The following is a 22,638-nucleotide window of genomic DNA, read 5'->3' as shown; positions in this document are numbered from 1 at the left end:
TCAAGAAAGATATATTTATGTAAACATCAGGGGTTTAGAAAGTCTAATGGTATGATGTATTTCCCAATTGGTTTAAAACTCCTGAAAGTTCAAAAGGTCATAATAAAAAAGTTAACCTATATTAGGGTTAGATTTCAAGTTTTACTTTAAATGATTAAATGTGTAAATATCAGGTAACCAAAAAAGTTTGTGCGGTTTTTCCGTATATAATAAAAACACACAAAACGACAAAAGTAAGTACATTTATTCATCAAAATAGTCACCATTAGCATCTAAAACCTTTTCCCAACGTAAAACAAGCTTATTTATTCCACTTCTAAAAAGTTCTTGGTCCTTTGAGTCTATAAAAGCTTTCAACTCCATTTCAACCGCGTCCTGGTCTCGGAACTGCTGTCCTTTTAAATGATTTCCCAGGGAAAGGAAAAAATGGAAATCAGTAGGGGAGAGGTCTGGCGAGTATGGTGGATGAGGCAAACTCTCCCAACCAAGGCTTTGGAGCTTGTCCTGAGTCACGCGAGCGGTGTGCGGTCTCGCGTTGTCGTGGAGAAGCAGAACTCCTCTCCTGTGCACCAGTGCAGGCTGCTTTACAAGCAACAGGTCGTGAACTCGTTGCAGCTGTGGTGAGTAGACCAGTCCAGTAATGGTTTGGCCTGTTGGGAGCAACTCGTAATGCACCACACCAGCTGTAGTCCACCAAATGCAGAGCAAAACCTTCCGCTCGTGGAGATTGGGCTTGGGTGCCTTTGGGATGGGGTCATCGGGGGACAACCAATGGTAGCAACGCTTGGTATTGTTGTACACAACCCATTTTTCGTCGCATGTCAATAAACGATCAAGAAAAGGCTCAACATTGTTGCGTGATAAGAGTGATGTGCAGATCGTAAGCCGTTGCTTCTTGTTGTCGATCGACAATTTGTGCGGAACCCACCGACTCAGCTTCCACGCTTTCCCAATCGCATGCAGATGCAGGCGGATGGTTTCAACACTCACAGCAAACCTCACTGCAAGTTCTTGGCAAGTTTGGCTGGAGTCAGACTCGACAGCGTCCTTCAGTTCATCCTCATCAACCAACAATGGGCGTCCAGAACGCGGCAGGTCTTCGATGGACTCATCTCCCGAAGAGAATTGCTGAAACCACTTCTGTGCTGTGCGTTCACTTACTGTACCTTCTCCAAATGCTGTGCAGATGTTTTTGGCCGCTTGTGTTGCATTCCTTCCAAGTTTGAACTCGTAAAGTAAGCAAGATCGAATAATCGTTGGTTGGGTTGCCATCCTTTCTTTACACAAAACCTTTCCTGTAAGCTCGTTACAAGCCTACACTATATATGCAGCAACTGCGCGTGACACACGCGTTCTATTACGCAACAAAGCTACTTGCCTTGTGCGATGTGGGTGTTGTAAAAAATGCTAAAAACAATTCAATTACCAACAACCGCACGAACTTTTTTGGTTACCTAATACATAATTAGTAAGTGCAAATAATAATCTAACTATTATATTAAAGATCCCTTAAGTTGTTAAAAAATGTATTAAACATAATTAAGTATTTAGTTTTAACATGATTGTTTAATGTATTTTAGCTTTTAGTTATAAAACTTATATCAACATTTTTTATTTAAATTAAGACTCTGCGAGAGAAAAGTTTTGATCTTTTTTGTTTTGTTTATTGTGAAAGTTTGCGTTACGTAATTTATGGATGATTCTCAAGTAAATCTTGATTTATCAAAAATGAACTTTTATTTTATTTCCACCAAAGTATAAAACTTATATCAACATATTAAATCCCATTAAAAAAAAAAAAACAACTGTTAGAAAATGCCCACTTAACTGCATGCCACACTAGATTTAAATAGTTTCATGCGTGTTTTGTAATAAATATTAGTTTGGATTTAGAAACTGAGTTTTTTTATAAAAAATACTTATGTTGTAACATAAAAAAATTCAAAAATTTATTTTTTTGATTGATGTCTGTTATTCTTTGATTTAGATTTTTCATTTTGCTTATACATTTTTACTATTTAAAACTCTTTAAATACATGTTAAAAAAAAAAGCCTTGGCTAATTAATATAATTATATTATTATTAAATCAAATGAATAAAAATAATTTAATAAAATTTGTTTTTAGAAATTTGTGATGAGCTCAAGAATAGCCCATATCGATCATTCTTCTTGCGTATGAAGTCAACTCTGACCAGTCGTGGTAAAAATGTTAACATAAATGCATCAACTTACAGAGTAAGTTATCTATAAAATAATTTCAGGGACATTTTAAAGATTTTATAGAGAGGTTTTGATTTCAAAAGTTTTTTATTTTTTATAATTCACAGTTCATTAATTTAACTAAAATTAGCCTTTATGCATCAGAAAACTCTTTAAAATGTAATGTTATAGTAGTAAAAATTTTGGCTCACAATCAAGTGGTTTGAGGTTCAAATCTTTGTTTAACATAGTTTGTGTTTTGGAGTTTGAGGTAGAAGAGAGTTTCAAGTAAAATGGGTAATTTCCTTGACTTCAGTGGCTTCTCTCTGAACACTTATGGAGGTGAATGTAATTAAAAAAAAATCTATTTCTGTGGTAAAGAATTGCTAATTATTATCAGATCATTATCATTTTTTTATTTAATGGTATCATTTCTCAGTTCTACTCGAGGCTAGTGATGCTGTTTATTGGTAATGCTGTAGTGGTGAAACATTTGTCTTGAGTGTTGTTTTAAAATCTCAACACATTCTTGGGTAGTGCCTCATTAGCTTGTTTCTCTGTAAAGTGTTTTTGTATGTTGAGGTTCTTGTTCAAAGTTATAAGTTTGAGAGAGATAAAAAGAATAAGCTCCTCAAACGTAGTTTCCTCTCTGACCTTTAAAAAGAACTTATAAAATTTTTTAAAATATATAATACCATAGTTTTAATGCTTGTATACCTAGGTTTTCTCTCTAATTTATTTTATTTTATTAAAATAAGTTATAAGTTGACAGTGCTGTATTTAGGTTGTGCATTGCACTGGGACAATCAAAAACTATAAAACAAAACTTGATCAAAATGAAGGTTTCACTCAGTGTTTACTTGCAATTGGTAACCCCTTGTTGACTTCAACATCAGTTGAGTTTCCTATAGATAGAAAAACATTTATCAGCAAACACAGTCTTGACATGAAAATATTTGAAATGGATAACATGTAAGATGTAATTCTATGTTTTCTGTTTACTTGGTTTTCTTGTTTTGGGTTTAATTGGATTTTGCCATTTTGTTAGTAACTGTTTTGTCAGATAAAAATTGCTTTGTTAATATTTAAAAGTTTTTGACTTTCAAATTTGAATAAAATTAGTTTTAAATTTTTATGATTAAAATAAATTAAATTTTTTTAATTATGTTTATTAAAATTTTATTTTATAACTTTAAAATTAGAACAAGTTCCATTCTTGGATACAGTGACAAGGAGATGCTTGGTTATTCGTGGTATATCTATATTCACTTATGTGATACTGATGTGGTAAAAGCTTGTCATGAAACATGTGAAATGATTTTTTTTTTTATTCTGTTTTATGATATTTTTATTTGTTTGTGCATGATATTTTTTAAAGCTAGATTTACTACCATATTTTTAATTTTTAATCATTTTATTAAATGTTTAAAATTTTATATTTTTCTTTTAACAAATTTATTTCCAATAAAGTTGCAAGAAGTTAAAACTTAAGTCAGAAGTTACTTTTGTTTCTGAAATAAAATTATATGCTTTTTATAATTAAAGCTATCAATTTTTTTAAACTACTGCAATTAACTAAATTGCCACAAAATAAGTTTAATTTTTAAAATGTTATTGGCTGTTTATTTTATTTCTAGGTTTTTGAAATATATATATTTTTTTTGACATTTTATCTCAAGCATATACTGAAAACAGTTAATTTACATCTTCTAATTGACCAAGAAAGTAACAAGCTTCAATTTCTATAATAAAAATTACAAACAAGAAATAGTTATATTTGAAGTTGTGTTATAAAAAAGTTGTTAGTTTAGTTATTAAAAAAAAAATTTATGAAGTGTACAATGTTTTCAAACAAAATAGTTAAACATTCTAAACATAAAAAAAAAACAGCTTATTTAAAGAAATAATTTTTGCTGAGGTGGAAATGATCTAACTTATTTATTCAAAAAACTTTGTTAAATTACCATACTTAATTTGCTTAGGGTTTTATTGAAGTTTTATTGAGAGAAAAAAAGATTGAAATTTAATTTTCAGAAACCTATTTAGTTTTACATGGGGTAAGCTTAAGATCATCATTAACAATAAACTTGAAAAAAATTTTCTTTGCTTTAAACCCCAAGCGAACTGAAACATGAAAGGACCATGGGTGATTTTCACATGGCATATAGCGCTAGCATGCTTATGTAAAGCAGACTTAAGTAATAATATGAGATATTTATTCTTTTGAAAACAACGGTTTTAGCAAATATTTTGATTTTGCTAAAATTGTATGTTTTTGATTTTTTTAACTTTTAAAACATATTGAAATAAAGAGCTGTAGTGGGCAATACATGCATAGACTGATTTAGTGAAAGCATGCAAGAGAGTTGTTGATGGATCCACACTGCATCCTTAAGTACATATTATTTTGGTGGAAATTTTCTTTGAAAATTGCAAAGTAAAATCAATCGCCTACACAAGCACTATCAGCTTGAATGGCTTGCATCGCCCACCAAATCCATTTTTGACAAGCATTTCATCGCTCGTACACTTATTTACTCCTGCTGAGGCCTATATATTAGGTTGATATAGAAAGCAACAACTTTTTAAAGATTGTCTTAGCGCACTCATAATTGTATTCTATAATAATATATAAAATAAAAGTATTTTAATGGGTGCCAAAGGAATAAAAGATTTTTTTAAATAGTTTTGTAAAAATCAACTATAATAAATAATTTTATTATAGTTGATTTAAATAAATTTAAAAAAATTTATTATAATCATAATTTTATTATAATCATAATTTTCATTTCATAAGCTAATTTTTTTAAATTTCTTTTTAAAAGCTAACCTGGATATGTTGTTTACACTATTTTTTTTACACTACACTTTTACACTGTTTTCCTCTATACAATTTTTTTTCACGCTTGAGTATCACTATTGACATAAACATAAAATCATATTATTGATTCTTGACACTTCAAATAGCCTGATGTTTTGTTATTTTTGTCATAATTTATAGTTATTTTAGAATATTGAGACTATAATCAATTAAATAAAATTTGTTTCCATTTGTTGTTTATGTTGTTCTCAAATTTTTTTCTTATTTTCCATTTGTCTGGAAAGACCTAATAAATGTATATATTTTTTAAAGGTATTAAAAAAAGTATCATATAATAATATATAATATAATAATACAATTTTATCTATTATATATATATAAAATATATAATATAGTAATACAATTTTATTTATTGTTAGATAATAAACTAAGCTAAGAATGCAGATAAAAAACAGATAACTTGCATAGAAAAGGTTGCTGAGATTCCATAATGCGTGGGAGATAGAGGTCACTGCTGCCATCACAAAGAATTTGGAGATATTTTTTGAGCAAAGGATTGTTGATAGGTTTTAATCATTGCAGATTTTTAAAAAGGTATTTATCCATCAGGTTTTTGGCGTGGTGTGGTTTTGGGGTGGACTAATTTAGTGGTTATAGGATTGTATGTGTCAGCAAAGATCTTTTTGAGGATGGTTATTGCTGGTTCAATGATATTGTACAATTTTAGATCAAACCAGGATATAACAGGATATTATTAGACAGGAGGACTTTCCTCTGGCAAATATTTTTGGTACACACAAGCGATAGTACTAGTGACAAACCCAGATTTAATTCGGAAATTTTCTCAGCCACTTGAGGAGGTGGGATGTGATAGCTTCCCTTAGTTAAAACCGGTGCTGCAACAATGATTTTAAAATTTTACTTTGTTTAGTTTTATCTGAAGAAAAGGATTTGATTTGAAAAAACGTCTTGCTGTAAAAGGCATTTGAACCTGTCATTTCGAAAAGGACATAAGTCCAAAACTTTTAGCAGTTAGTTTATAAGTTTGAATTAAAAATTTCTGTATGATTTATGTTTTTTTTATTTTAATAAAAATCATATTTTTGTTGATTTTGAAATGTTTTAGTAAATGGACTTGTGCCCTTTTCGAAATGACAGGTTCATTTCTTTGAACATATAAGAACATATGATGGTCAGAGAAGAGTTTTGTCGTAAATATTCTGCATGGACAAAGAAGAAATTTTGTGGACACTCTCATCTAAATTTAATATTTTTGGATCCAGATGGTAAGCAGTTTATCCACAAACCACCAAACAAAGAGTTTGGTGGTTTGTGGATAAACATAACACTAAAAATACTGAAAAGTTGGCATTATGATGTGGGGATATATCTCGTCATCTGGACCTATTTATTTAATAACAGACACTATAACAGCTGATATTAGTTATTTACTGAAATTTCTTCGTTTAAAGCTTTTTTTCTTATTTTTAATAAAAAAGCAAAAGAAAATAAATAATAATTATTTTTTGGAATAAAAAAGGTCTGAGTTTGTCCCTGATTACCTAAATATAAAATTAAAATAAGTGAGTTAGAGTGGATGTTGATACTTAGTTTTATTTGTTTTATATGTATTTTTTATTTATAAATTTAAAAGTACCACCATATGTGTATTTTCTTGGGCTTCAGTATGTGTCTAATTAGTGTTGGTTTGAGAAAATTATTAATAACTAAATATAATGGTGGAAAAAATAATAAATACATAATCTAAACATTTAAAAAAGTGCATTTTATTGGTAGAAGTTGATGATAATTGATATTTATTATTTTTTAATAAGAACTAGTGTTGATAATTATATCTTCGAAAATATTAAAGTTCACTTTAATTTTTCTTGTGCAACTAACAACTTTGTTTAAAGTAGTGAAGTTATTCTTTTTTTCTTTAAATTTTCATTTGCTATTACTTTCTATTATGTGAATTGGCTTTGGTTATCAGTAACAGCACAGGCATTAGAAAAGTTGGTGGGGTGGGTGCAACAGACACCTCCCCATATTTAGTCAAAAGAAGAGTCACTATCATCCCTCTCTTTCAAATTCCCAACCTTGACTGCTTTGGCCACCCCCTATCTAATTGCTCTGACCTTCCTATTTTACTAAGTAATATTGTACTGTATATTTTGAAATGTGGTATGTTCATTAGGTGTTCTATCTATGTTTAGTTAATTGTGTTCTATTTATGTTTAGTTTACTAATATATTAGTTAAAAGTTAAATGTATTATCTTTCACTTTTAAAGTTTTTTTAATATATAAAAATATGTGATGGTGGTATTATGTATATAAAGTAAATAAATTATATGACAGTTTTAACTTAGGATTAAAACCTAGGATTTGTTTTAACTTATAAAATGTCACATTGCATCTCATCTGAGCTTAAAAACAATGAAAAGTCATATAGAGATTTTAAGAATATAGCTGAGCGTTCTGTTGGAATGGCTTAAAACACTCTTAAACCACAAAAATGTGACATAAGGGGTCACAAAAGAAAAACACCATTAAAATGATTAGAGAATGTTCAGTTAAAGTAAACTTATTTTCAAGATCAATTAGTTTATAGAAAAAACAACATTTAATAGCCAGAGAAGAGTTTTGTCATAAATATTCTGCATGGACAAAGAGGAAATGAAGTTTAATTTTGTGGACAGACATCTAAATTTAATATTTTTGGATCAGATGGTAAGCAGTTTGTCAACAAACCACCAAACAAAGATTTTGACCCGCATAACACTAAACTACTGAAAAGTTTGCATTATGATTCGGGGATATTTCTCATTATCTGGACCTATTAATTTAATAACAGACATTATAACAGCTAATATTTATAATATAACAATCCAAAACATATGCAAAACTATCACCAAGAGATTGTTTTAAAGTAAAAGATAATTGGATTCGCCTGAACAATTGTCAGATTTAAATCCAATAGAAATTTATGGAAAATTGTAAAAGATAAGGTAAAATAAATGCTTTGAAATAGAAAAGAATCTTTGGGAGGCTGTAAAAACATCATAGTACACTATTCTGCCATCAATATGCTATAAATTAGTCAACAGCCCAAAAGATTAAAGTTAAAAAAAAAAATAACATGCAACAAAATATTGTTATAGATATGTAGTGATAGAACATTTTGCCAAGTAAAAAATAGTTTGTTTCTGTTATTAATTGTTTTATTAATTCTGTTAACAATTTATTACATAAACATTGAATTTTATTGATTTTTTTCATTATAAAATCAAATTAGCCATTTCTGTATGTATTAATTTTTCCAGTAAATTTAGTAAAATCCAGCTACTTTAAACAAAGTTGTTAGTTACATGAGAAAAGTCAGAAGGAACTTAGTAACTTTTTTAAAGTAAGTATTAACACTATACTTTATGAAAACAAAAAAAGTAATATCAGTTTCATTAATTACTGTGAATAAAATGTATTTTTTTAAATGTTTAGGTCATTGATTTTTTCCACCACTGTATATAACTGTTTAATTATTTAAAACTGTAATTACAGTTTTAATCAATAACTAAAACCTCCAAAGGACCAAGGATAATGGTTCAACTTAACAAATGTTTGATTAAAGCGAACTTCTTTTCAAAGTTTAGTTTTGGCTAATATAATATAATAGTTCAAGTTAAGGCAATTTTTTGAATGATGAAGTATAAAAATTAAATATGCACCGTTATAACTATAAAATAATTATTATTAATAAAATAATAATTATTTATAGTTTTAATAAATTTTAATAAAATAACTATTTTATAGTTTGGGGACATCCATAAAGTACATACGCAGTAAAACCACTGAATTAAGACCCCTCCCCTCCTTGTACAAACCTGTATGCTTTTAAGGACCTCTCTCTCTCTCTTCCCTCCACATACATACACATTATTTTCGCAGTGTCTAGCGCAATAGTACCGTTGCTTTAATTTTTTTCTTAAAGTCATGGTAATGATTTCTGATTGGTTGATTTTTTTTCTTTTATTTAAAGAATGCCCAAACCAAAACCCTTAATCGGTGTAAGTGCGCTCCACTTTCCCTATCCGATCGATCCCAGATCACTGTGGACGATGAACCAACGAGATACCACAATTCTAAACGTGCAATGTTGAAAATGGTGAATTCTTTTAAAATTTGTATAAATTAAACTTTTAATATCAACCAATAATATTCGCAGCCGTGACTTTTTTTTTTTTTTTTTTTTAAACATCTTCGCTTCCAACAAGGCTGCAAGCAGCCACTAATTAAAGTTGGAAGTTACTGTAAGAGAAAAGATGAAGATTGTAGAGCAAGATAACGATTGACGGACGATTTAAAAGATTGCAAATTATATGAATCAGGAAAGCAAGATGAAGGAAGCGAATTCCAAAGAGCTGATGTTCGAGGAAAAAAACTAGACGAGTAAGCGTTTTTGGAGCACTTAGGAACAGTCACAGAAAAAGGATGACACTTAATTGAATGACGAGTAACACGAGAATGAATTTTAGTAGATGGCACAAGAGACGCTAGCTCTTTCGAGCAGTGCCCATTATAGTATTTGTAGAAAGGAGAAAGAGAAGCAACATTACGACGATGTGATAATGGTTGAAGGTTGGCTGCAAGAGCAGGTCCAACTATGTTTACAATGCGTTTTTGCACCTTGTCTAAAAGAGAAAGGGCATCATTAGAAGATCCGCCCCAGATATGGCAACAGTATTCCATACAAGGCCGGATTTGAGATTTATTGAGGTAGAGAATAGAATCCAGAGTAAGAAAGTGGCGAGCTCGATAAAGAGATGCAACCTTAGCAGATGCTAATTTTGCAACCGATTTGATATATGGTTTCCAAGAAAGATAAAGATAACTTAAAATAAACCAGTTAAACTTTACTACTGTGTCTTTAAGATAAAATATTAAAGCAACTGTATTGTTGCGCTAGCCACATTATTTTTTCAAATTAAAGTCCCCCTCCACCTTTCCTTAACGCATAAATATTTCAAAACATTAAAAACAAAAAAACATTTAGTGAAGTTCAATGTTTTAAAAAATATAAAATCAAGTTTAGGAGAGATAAACAAACTGCGTAGGTACTCACTGTCTTTAACACCCCCTCCCCTCTTGTATATGTTTGTACGTTTTTGGGAAACCCCCTCCCCCCATACTTGTGTATGTACTTTATGGATGGCCCCTTTTAATAAATTTATTTAAAAATTTCTTGAATAAAATTATTGCTATTTTAACATTGTTTTATTATGATTTATTTTGTAACAGTAATAATTTTAGCTTTATTTTATGTGTGATAAATGTTCTATTTAGATCTAAATACAACGAAAAAAATATAGAAAATATTAGACTAGTGTTATTTATGTTTTATATGGGATGACTTCTAAAAAAAAAATTAATCAAATTATTTTGATTTCTTAATTGCCCATACAAAAGTTCGAGTTAACCAAAGAAATTTACTAAAAAGGGGGTAGAAAAATTAGTTCCACTTAATAAAATATAAGTTACCCAAGGTTCGATTTAACCAGAGAATTTTAATAGTAATCAATAAGATGATTTCAAGGGACCAAATGAAACAGTTTGAGATAATAAAAGATCAAGTTAGCCAAGATTCGACTTACCAGGAATTAGCTGCATTTAAGTTTTGTTTAGTATTTGTAATCACTTCATTTAAAGCAATTTTAATTTTATCCATTTCTTAGTTAAAAATTAAATTAAAAAGAAATTTATAATATTTGTTGTAACATTACATAATGATAATTTATGTTTTACTAGTTAGATATGCTTTTAAAATATATATTGCCTAGTGTTGAAGGAATTCACTTAAATGTCTGAAGAAAATATTAAAATCATCTCCTATGCAAGAACAGTCATTTCATCAACTTCTCTTAGCTCTGCCTTGGGTGTGTCCCATTCTCTCAAAATTTTAGAATTGTCACGCCAACTTTTAAATAGTTTTTAAATATAAAAATTTTAGGTTTCTCCCCTCCCCTCTCCCCTTCCTCTACCACTTGGAAAAAATTAAAAAAATTCCTTTTTTGCCATCTTTTTAGAATATTTAGTATTAAAATGTTAACAAATATATTCTGTAACAACTTAAACTATTCACACAGTATTGTTTACTATTTTATTTATATTGTAAAAGTATTTGACTTGAAAAAAATTATTTTAAGAGTCCCCTCAAATTAAATGGTCAACTTCTTAAAGATTTCTTAAATTTCTTTATCACTTAAAGCTGAATTTCTTTTTTTTTTAGAGTCTGATTTCAAGGCAATCATTGCGATCAGAATGTACCTTTTTTATTATTGATTTTATTATCAATTAATTAATTTCATATTTAAAACATTAAAATTTTTTTAAATAAATAATCCCTCAAAGTAAACTAAACAAAAATTGGTTTTAATATTTTGTACAATGTGTAAATAGTATAACTTTTCATTTTTAAGTTACTGTACAAATTTTTCGACCCTTTAGTAATTTTTTTTTTTTAAATTTAAGTATTATAACTTATTTATTAAGTTATAATACTTAAAATTTTTAAATTTATCTAGTTCATTTTATTCAATTTTCTACATAGTAACAATTAGAGTGATGTTAATTCAGAAGCATGGTACAGGTTGGAATCGGATAGTTTTCATTTTATTTACTGTATCCCTAGACCGTTGCAATTTCCGTTACAATATACTTAACTGCTTATATGTTGTGACAGTTTTTTAATACTTAAAGTCTTATTAATATACATCAATAAATTTATGTAATACCTGGTGTTTAAACAAACAATAATTTAAAATATTTTTTTGACTGCTTTGTATATTATTATTGTTTTGTTTTTTCATTAATTTTTGCAATATGATAAATAGACCATTTCATTAAAACAGCGTTCACGGTTTTTAATAAACTGAGAACTTAATGACCATATTATATTTGCAGATATATAAAATGAAAACAATTTACCTTAAGTAAATACAGCAGCATGCATGAAATTACCTGGGGAGACCTTGAAATTAATTATTTAAATCTAATATTTTACACAATATAAATAAGATAGTAAATAATACTGTATAAAAAGTTGAAGTCACAGAATATGTCGGTTAACATTTTAAGCAAAAATACTCAAAAAAGACAGTAAAAAAGAATTTTTTCAACTTTTTCTAAGTGAGGCCCCTAAAATTTTTATATTTAAAAAAAAAAACTTTGTACATATTATTTTTTTCTTAGTCTTAGCCTCATTTTAAAAGTTGGCATGATAATTCTAAAGTTTTGTGGGAATTGGACACGCTAAGCTCTTCCTTTACTCTTGTCTTTTATTAGCTCTGCTCTTACCTTCATTACTGCATTTTAGTGTTATGATTAAAACTAAAATTAATTCCTAAATTAACTAAAAAAACTGTTACTAAAATTAGTGGACTAGCTTTTTAGTTCTACTAAAATTAGTTGTCTATTTAATTAACTAAATTTTTGGTAAATTTTAATAAACTAACTTTTTGGTTTAACTGAAAATATTTTATGACTTTAATGTATTAATTAATTAAAAAAACATTAAATAACAAAAAAATTTTAGTTGACTAATTTTAGTTAAACTAACACTCCCATCCCTTCTGCATTTTTTTTCCCTTTTGTTCTACTAAATTTTTTTCTTTGGTTTTTTCTGGCTTTGCAACTACTACTACTTCAACTTTTAATGGCTTTGTCAGTACCGTCTGGGGCTTTTCTAGGAAAATAATTTGGACTGCGGTACCCCCTGTGGAGGTGCGTGCATACAGATAAATTGATAGAAACATTGTTAAATTAATATATTTTTCTGATAAAAAAATGTTATTTGCAAATAAAAAAATAAAATAAAAAAGTCCTCTACTTCTGAGTTTGGGCGGCACCCAAAACTTGCCCAAATATGTTCAACGCTGTCGAAAAGGGTCTAGAATAGCTTCTGACCAATGCAACTTTATTTTTTGCTGGCTCTGTCACTACTGGCTCTGATACTGCTAATGGGTGTCTCAAGAAGAATGTCTTATTTTTATTTTAGCCGTCTGTCCAAAAATTTGTGATGAAGGACTAATTTTTTTTTCTGTCTGTAAGGGTTTATGTTTGGTTTGTCAAATAGTCATTTTGTTACATTTTAGCTAATGAAAAGTATTTACTTAAAAAAAGTAGCAATTTTTAATTATCAAAAAGATGACACATGGTTCAGTTGCTCTTTGTTACAGCCCAAAGTACAAAATGATTAAGAATAGTCATCTTCAGATAAGTCATATTCTTATAACATATCTCTTGATATAAAATATATAAATATATATAAATATATAGTATATAAATTATAAAATATCTCTTGATATTTTGTTTATGAGAATATTTATCAGAATGTCCTCATTCATACCAAAATTTGCAGAATGATTTTGACTTGTATCTCTTGTAAAATAAAATTTGATTAGATGATATCCGCATTCAGTTAATGGTGTCTGTTAAATTGACAATTTAGGAGTTTTTTCTTGAGAGTATGTATCAATCCTAATATTTTGTTATTACCTTTTAAACCTGAATCATAAAGATTTCCCAAACCACTTTCCTCATTCAAAATTAGCTCCCAAGAATGACCAATCAGTTTGTATAGTGATTGTTTTATACTGATCCATGGTCCAGGTATATACTTATTATTATACTGATCCATGGTTCAGGTAAATTTATTTATGTAACAGGTGGAAACTCGTTAAATAGAAATAAATAAAAATCTGTACAATAGTTTTTATATTGATCAACATCAATTTTTCTTTTTGAGGAAAATACTCAAAGAATTACTGTGAGCACCAATTTGAACTTTTGAAATGTTGCATGATATTAAACAGGCAATTGTGCAATAATTAAATCCCTGTTTGAACAATAAAAGCCCTGATTTTTTTTAACATCTTTGTTTGTAATGAAGTCTCTGGTTGCTTCAAAAATCCATTTGAAGCACTGGAGGGGGACTCAGACCAATCAAAAACACCAGCTTTCACTTGTACAACAGTTTTCATGAAATAGTCAAATGTATCTAGTAAAGCATGAAGAACCTATAAAAATATCAGTAATTTTTAAATGTAATAATTTTTAATATCAGGTATGTTCACATGTTAATAATATAGAATAACATGAACACTATTACAAGATACCAATGTACTTGTATTGGCTTTACATTACAGGTTGGAATTGGTTTTAAGGTTTGTCCGGCACTTGTGATATAATTGAGAGTTTTTTAAGTAAAGAAACGTCTTCTAGTTCAAGATGGTTAAATACTTCATTTATAGTTATAGTGTCTCGATTGATTACAAAACAATTTTTCAATTCTTTCAATGTTCAAACACTGATCTTTTGAGCATGTGCACATGATCACAATATGCTCTTCTAACTCCTGAAAAAAGATTTGCTGCTTTTTTACCCATATATGACTGCACTATCACCTTTACATTAAATTATTTTCCTTTTTTATACATAAGGAAACCTTTAACTCTTTTTTAACTCTTCTATGTCAGAATTAAAGGCAGACAATGAAGAGTTTCTCTAAATTCTTTTCCCATTTGAAGACTTTGTGACTCAGTGAGGCATTTTGTGACTTTTGCAACCATATTAACAAACCTGCTTCTGTTTTAAGTGAAAATTGACAAAACATTGTCAGCATGATATTGCTTGTGTTTACACTATCTTTATAATTAAGTATTGCATGGCTTCCACTTCCATCAAATCCAAATCTTATTTTCATTAGTATATTTTCAATGTTTATAGCTAAAAAAATGTTCTCCAATATTCTTTGCATCATCACTGAAGTAAACACAAGAATAAAGTTCAAGATAATTCATAATAATTGGTGTTACTTCAGATTATTTTCTTTTGAGATGTTTCCAACTAGGCAATATATTAAAACCAACAGTTAAAAAAGTTTTTTTATGGTTTGTATATAAATGCCTACCAAGAGCACAAACTGTTTAAATTGTTTCTATTGGAAACTTATTGAAAGAGTTATTTTTTAACATCCTTTTCAAGCAAGGTTTCCTTATCAGCCTTAAATTGTATGCCAGCATAGCCCATTTTTTTAATTCTGAACTATTGTTTTTTGTGCAAATGTCAATTCATTGGAGCCAAGTGCTTTAGCAGTTACCAGTTTTATGTTACCAAATTTATTTTGGTAACATTGATTTTTAAGCAATGTCCACTGTTTGGCCCACTGTGATTAGTTATGTTAATCAAAATTTAAATTAAAGTCTTGAAGCTTTTTTTATAATCATTTTAAATATTTTATTCTACTGGCATGGAACCATTGGTTCTCAGCATGCCCATAGACTGAACTTGCAAGTTTAAACACATACCGACAATAGTTTTTTGATGACCATTCATCCACTTTTTTTAACCTATTAAAGTCATCAGCCAAACTGAACTTGCTCTTTATTTCTATTTCTTGTAATTTTTAAGTTTTGTGCTAACCAACCATTCGTAATATCAATACTTTTCTCCAACTTAGAAAAGTCTGTCAAGCACAACTTCAGGTGAATTAATCTTGGTTCTAAGACAAGATATAATTGACATTTGATTACTCTTTTTCTAAACTTATTCTTATTCTTTAATTTGAGAGGCTTTTTAATTTTGATTTTTTCAAAATGATGAAGCATTGAGCTTGTTGCTGCACTATGAGAACATTTAAAGTCAGAACAAGTTGGATCTTTCATGTATCTTGTGTTTGGAATCAAGATTTTCAATAAGTCTGTCAATTTCTTAACTTTTTTTTTAGTTAGAGCAACTCCTTTTTTTTTTTCAATGTGCTGTACTATATAGCAATAAGGCTAGATTAGTTTATTGATATAAACTTTCTTATAGTGTGTAACAACCTAAATTAAAGCAGGGGCTGATCCAGCATTTTTTGGAGATTAAGATTTAACTAATTTCAAGACATACAGCCCACTCCATACATTTATGTTTATACTTAAGTCAAATAAAACCGTTTTGCAAAAAAGTTTCTATCTTTGGAGCTTGGTAACATAAAGTATGTACACCAAAAGTTTAGAAATTTGACCTCCCCTTGTTGTCATGCGTACATTTTAGCTCCCATCCTCCTTCCCCCTTCCCCCCTTATTTCTTAAAAGTACGTATGCTTTTAAGAAAGTTAATTTAATTAATGCTTAATGCTTGTGATTCCACATTGAAGGTACTGTGATCTAATCACAGTCAAGACGTAAATTATTTTTAAAAATTGCTTTTAATGATGAATCAAATAAAATTAACTATACTTAAATCTGACGTTTTTTTCAGGCACCCCTCTTGAGTAAGTCTGTAAAAAACAAGTGTTACGCGAGATTGGTAATATTGAAAACAAAGCCTAAAGCTTGTCTTTTGCAGACTCAAAAAAGGGTTTTCTGAAACAAACGTCCAACTTACTCAGGGCCAGTGTATAAGGGGTAGCATGTCTGTGCATAGAGGGACACTATAACCTCCCTCCTCTATACCATACATCCTTTTATGATAGCAACTTTTCTATTTGTTAACTGGCGAATTATGGACAACGATGAGACATGAGTATGGTTTTATTTATTTTTAAAAGTTTTTATTTATTTAAAACATTTAGTTATTAACAAATACTTGTTAATTGTAATAAATTAGAAAAACAAACTTTTCTCGGAACTTTTTTTTTTATTGGTGTGTATGTACTTTTATATTGTAAAAATATATCAAAAAATCCCCTCCTCTCCCCATACACTTTCGTACGCTATTTAAAGACACACACCCCTCTCTCTATTTCTCTCTCTCGTATGGGCAGCTCCTAAGTATAAACATAAATATTTAGAGTTTGTTCCATGTCTGGAAGTTAGCTATCTCAAACACCAAAAATTGCTGGATCCTTCCCTGAATTGACGATAATTTAATTCCCTGAATTGACGATAAATTAGTTGTACTAGAATGTTAGCTAACTAAACAATGATAGGTTTGCTAATAATGCATAATGAAATTAACTATACAATCTTGTATAGAGAACAACAGCTTCATGAATGTTAGAATGTGAATTGTTAGAATAAATAATATTGTTAAGTTCTTCATTTCTAGTTACAGCAATCGCAAAACATTTCTGTTTGAGATGGAAAAATTTAAAATACCGACAGCACCGGTATTGGGTTTTATAATGACTTTCGGTATTACATAGTTTTTCAAAAATTGAGTATTTTAAATGTTTATTCGTGCTCAACATATGCTTGATGCGTCTGCAATTTATAATTCGTCTACAAATGTTAATTTTTTTATTTTTAGTATTGAAGAAAGGACAATCGGTGAGCGCATATTATCGTGTATTACATTTAAATGGAGGGTGGTTATGGCTGCAAACTATTGGAAATGTAGTCTATTTAGAATCAAATGGTCAACCACAATATATCTTTTGCATGCATACTGTAGTGAGGTATTATCTCAAAATAAAAGACATTTTTTCCCCCACAAAATACTGCTTACCTAAACCCTAATCTATTTCATTTTGATGTTAAAACAAAGTTGAGTTATTTATGCACAAAATATTTTTATAGGTTTTCATTATTATTATTACTATATATATATACATATATGTATATATATATATATATATATATATATATATATATATATATATATATATATATATATATATATATATATACATATATACATATATTCAATATATACATATATATATTCAATATATATATATATATATATATATATATATATATATATATATATATATATATATATATATATATACACATACATACACATATATACACTGCTGCTCACGGAAGTTAGGACAAAAAATATTTTTTCAAAAGAACAATATTAAAATGTAATTATGTTATAAAATTATTTACTTATATTAGTAAAATTTATGTTTATATAAAAATAAATCAAGTTAAATAAAATTTGTATCAAAAAAATTCTAAATTAAGTTATTTTAATGTAAATATATTAAAATAACTAACATTTAAAATAACATAAATTGTACTCACAAGTAAAAGTCTTATCATTTTAAATAAATAAACAGAGAATGCAGAAACATATTAAAGGTCACATATGAACCTGTAGTTTACATTATCAACTCAAATCTTTTAACTTTGTCATTTAACAAGTATTTCTATTGTTTACTGTGTTTTTGCAGATATTTTGTGTATTTTGTGTTAGTGTTTTAAAAACTTCAAGTGCAGAAGTTCAAAGGTAAAATTAAAAATTATTTTTTTAGTGTAAATTTAAAATATTGACAAAAATATGCCTAAAGGTAAGCCAATAAGTGTTGAAAAAAGGACAGCAATACTCACTTTGCTTCAAGAAGGCTATACAGTTAGAAAAATAGCTGAAAAATTAAATCTGAGTAAATCAACAGTTAGCTATACAATTCGTCGATATCGAGAATCTGGAAGTTTGGAAGACAGAAATCGTCCAGGTCCTTCTCGCATAACAACAAAAACTGATGACCGACGTATAAAAATCATCAGTAAGCGTAATCAAATGTTAACTGCTCCACAAATAACAGCTATTTTTAACTGTGATCGAGAAAAAAAAGTTTCTGTCAGTACAATCAAACGAAGATTGCAAAAAGCTAATTTGCATGGTCTTGTTGCTATCCGAATACCATATCTACGAAAAGTTAATCGACAGAAGAGATTCCGTTGGGCACAGCTCCACAAAAATTGGACAATGGATGAATGGAAACAAGTACTCTGGATCGATGAGTCAAAATTTGAAGTTTTCGGAAATAAGCAAAGAGTTTACGTTAGAAAATCTGCTGAAGAAAAAATGCTAACTCAATTTCTGGTTCCAACAGTAAAACATGGTGAAGGCTCTGTGATAGTTTGGGGTTGTTTCTCTCTGGATGGAGTGGGATATTTGCATAAAATCGATGATATAATGAGAGCAGAACATTATAGAGATATCCTGGAAACAAGTGCAATCCCTTCGGGACTTCGACTAATCGGAGATAATTTTATTCTGATGCATGATTATGACCCTAAACATACTGCATTATTATGTAAAAATTATTTAGAATCACAAAAAGCTGAAAATTTATTACGTGTAATGACCTGGCCTCCCCAAAGCCCAGACCTCAACCCCATTGAGTTACTATGGGATGAACTGGATAGAAAAATTAGAACTGTATGTCCAACATCAAAATCTCATTTATGGAACATTATAGAACAGGAATGGAATAATATTCAAAAAGAAACAATTAGAAAATTAATTGAAAGAATGCCGAGAATAGTTAAAGCAGTTATTAAATCAAAGGGTGGTTTTTTTGACGAAAAAAAAATTTAATTATTATAATGGTTTTGTACATTTTTATTACATAAAACTGACTAACAATATATTTTATATTGAAAATGTATAAAAAGTATAATTTTTATTAATATAAATTAAAAATTCTATAGCGTAATTATATATTAATTTTGCTTTTTCGAAAAAATCTCCACTGTCCTAACTTCCGTGAGCGGCAGTGTATATATATATATATAATATATATATATATATATATTATATATATAATATATATATTATATATAATATATATATTATATATATAATATATATATTATTTGATATTATATACATGTATATATATATATTCAATATATATATACAATATATATATACATATATATATTGAATTTTTCTGCAAATTAATTTTTTATTTTGCAGTGGTCTCGAGGCTGAAGGAACTGTATTATCTACAAAACAAATCAATGTTTCTGTGAAGCGTAAGCACGAAATCAACAATGTGAACGTTAAAAAAGGTTCAATTAAAGAAAAAAAGGTTAGCAATACGGATCTAGAGAGTTATGTGCCTGTAAAGATATTTAAAGAAAAAGTTGTTGAAAAAAATAATCCTCATTATTTGCCTGATTCTCCGCGACCGCCGCCGCCACCACAACTTTCTAACAATTTTGATGATGAACTTTCTGACAGTGATATTCCAGACCTTGAGTTTCTTGACTACGATGATGTGGGTGTACCATTAACAGAAAATTTCGTTTTTGATAGATCACCATATGTCCCATCCCCAATGGCGGATGTAAAACTAAAAGTGGATCTCGATGACATGTTAAAAATAACACCAAAAATTCCGTTTGATTGCATCGAGTCTTTTCCTTTTGACGACAAAGACACAAATTGCGTGCTTATACCAATGGGTTATGTTAAATGAAAGATTATCTATTGATGGCAATAAAATGTTTTGATGTCTAAATTTTTTTTAAATTTTTTTTTTATAGACAGTCAATTTGCTTACATAAAAACATTTATTTTCTTATCACTTAATTTTATTCTCTGTTGGAATTCAATCAACCTCTTAATACTCAATCTTTCCAATAGTGATGTAAATAGAGTTGATGGTTGACTGGTTGGTAAACGAATCTAATCCGTGTTACGGTAGATCATAATTTATATAAGAAGTCATTTAAATATATTAAATATATTTGAATGATTTTTCTGTTTTGCTAAATCTTTTTATTATAAGTTTTCTTATACCAGTTTATTTCACACAATTGTAAAAAGAAAAGTGTACCATATTTGTTTCACTGGTTGAACATTTTAATTTCAAGTTTATGTAATTTTTTTTTTATATGTAAATGTAGTATGTGTCTCGTATTAAATATATTCGTTTTGGTTAATTTTTAATCGTTTGTTGAATAAAAAAGAATTCCAAAAACGAAGTAAGGTTTTTATTAAATGTTCTTTGTTTGGTAACGCGCGAGTGTTCAAACAGTATATTAATAGCAATGATGTGTGTGTGTATCTCTCTCTCTCTCTCTCTCTCTCTCTCTCTCTCTCTCTCTCTCTCTCTATCTCTATCTCTATATATATATATATATATATATATACATACAGTATCGGACAAAACGAGTGCAACCAAATAATGCTAATTTAGTTTCTTTATATAAAAGGGCTGCATTTTTTCAATTTAGAGAAATAACTATGTAACTGTTTAGAGACAAAGTTCTTCAAGTTTTATTCATCACAAAGTTCATTATTTGTACACGAAAATTAATAAATCAAAAGTATAAAAAAAGTTGATTTCCTTCTGGACAAAATAAGTGCAACTCGACAAAATGTTGACCAAGCTGTATTTCGTGGCGAATCCTTTGTTGTCGATCACAGCCTTGCATCTTCGAGGCATAGATTCGATCAGGTGATCAATGAAACTTTGTGGAATCGCTGCCCAGGCCTTTTGGATTTGTTTAAACAGTTGATCCTTATTACGAACACCTTCACGATTAATTCTGCAGTTGACGATCTCCCACAGATTCTCGATAGGGTTGAGATCCAGAGATTGAGACGGCCAATCCATCACTGATAAGTGGTTGTCTTGAAACCACCGCTTGACTTCTTTAGCAGTGTGTTTCGGATCGTTGTCTTGCTGAAAAACCCATTTTATTGGCATATTTCATTCAGCATGAGATAACATAACGTCTTTCAGGATATTTTTATACATGAAACGGTTCATTATTCCATCGTTTCGATGTATGGACCTAGACCGTTAGCAGAAAAACACCCCCAGACCATTACATTGCCTCCACCATGCTTCACGGTCTTATGGCAGTAACGTAAATCGAGGCGTTTTCCGACCGGTCGACGTACACGGCAAATGCCATCGCTCCCAATGATGTTGAACTTCGATTCATCACTGAACAGGACAGTTCGCCATTTCTGCACATTCCAGTCAATATGAGATGTAGCAAACTGGAGTCTTTTCTTGTAGTTTTTTAGTGAAATCAGCGGTTTCTTTGCAGGGCGTCGAGAAAACAATCTAGCTTCAACAGCACGTCGTCTGATTGTTCGGTCCGATACAGGCAGCTCTAATTGCTTTTGTATCTCGACTGTATATCCAAGGATCCTTCTTGATGGATCTGACGATCATAGAATCCTCTCTAGAAGTGGTGGAACGCAGTCTTCCACCTTTGTTATCTGCTGCCAACTTCCCCGTAGAACGATATTAGGAACATAGTCTTGATACGGTCCATTTTTTCACACGATATTTATCACAAATACTTATTTGTGACATTCCACTTACGTAATCGCCGATAGTTTTCTTTCTTTGTTCCAATCCAAGACTGTCGGGAGCCATTTTTGCACTTGAAGTCATAAAAATAAATAATCACGCTTCTCAAGGCTTACCGTGTTATATTTACCTTGTGATACAATAATGTGGAACACAACGTCTTGGTTGGATGTGGACTGTATTGATGTAATGAAACACTTGTTGTATTTCACTTCTTGTATTGATGTTCTTCGATAAAACACTTTGATAAAACTCACTTTGATAAACTGTCTTGATAATACTGACTGATTGACTTCCATATACTGACTGAATTACATGTCGATTTACATGTCTCTTATATAGTAAAATGAACCTGTGTGAACCTGTTCTGGAAGATTCTAGATGCTTCTTTTCGATGCTTCTGGATGCGTCTGAATGTTTCTGGATGCTTCCAGATGCTTCTTCTGGAAACTTCTGGAAGCTTCTTCATGCTTCTGGAAACTTCTGGATACTTCCTTTAATTATTAAAAAACCTCCGTGACGTTGACACGGACCAGACTTAAGAAAATGAAACAAACCAAAAA

The 22,638-nt window shown here is 29.4% G+C and overlaps 1 protein-coding gene across 1 annotated transcript in view; it reads left to right on the top strand.

Moving 5' to 3' along the window:
- Nucleotides 1–20,688, top strand: part of LOC100204654 (hypoxia-inducible factor 1-alpha) — a 28,351-nt gene extending 7,663 nt beyond the window's left edge. The window contains exons 4-8 of the mRNA XM_065812539.1: nucleotides 2,127–2,236; nucleotides 2,985–3,172; nucleotides 3,403–3,509; nucleotides 17,311–17,458; nucleotides 19,717–20,688. Of these exons, the coding sequence (XP_065668611.1) occupies nucleotides 2,127–2,236; nucleotides 2,985–3,172; nucleotides 3,403–3,509; nucleotides 17,311–17,458; nucleotides 19,717–20,221 (1,058 nt within the window). The 3' untranslated portion in view covers nucleotides 20,222–20,688. The remainder of the gene's footprint in view (nucleotides 1–2,126; nucleotides 2,237–2,984; nucleotides 3,173–3,402; nucleotides 3,510–17,310; nucleotides 17,459–19,716) is intronic.
- The last annotated feature ends 1,950 nt before the right edge of the window (nucleotides 20,689–22,638 follow it).

Source organism: Hydra vulgaris, chromosome 12, assembly GCF_038396675.1.
Source record: "Hydra vulgaris chromosome 12, alternate assembly HydraT2T_AEP".
In the NCBI taxonomy this organism is placed as follows: Eukaryota; Metazoa; Cnidaria; class Hydrozoa; order Anthoathecata; family Hydridae; genus Hydra; species Hydra vulgaris.
The sequence above is the reverse complement of the archived record's forward strand: the minus strand, read 5'-3'. Positions and strand labels throughout refer to the sequence as shown.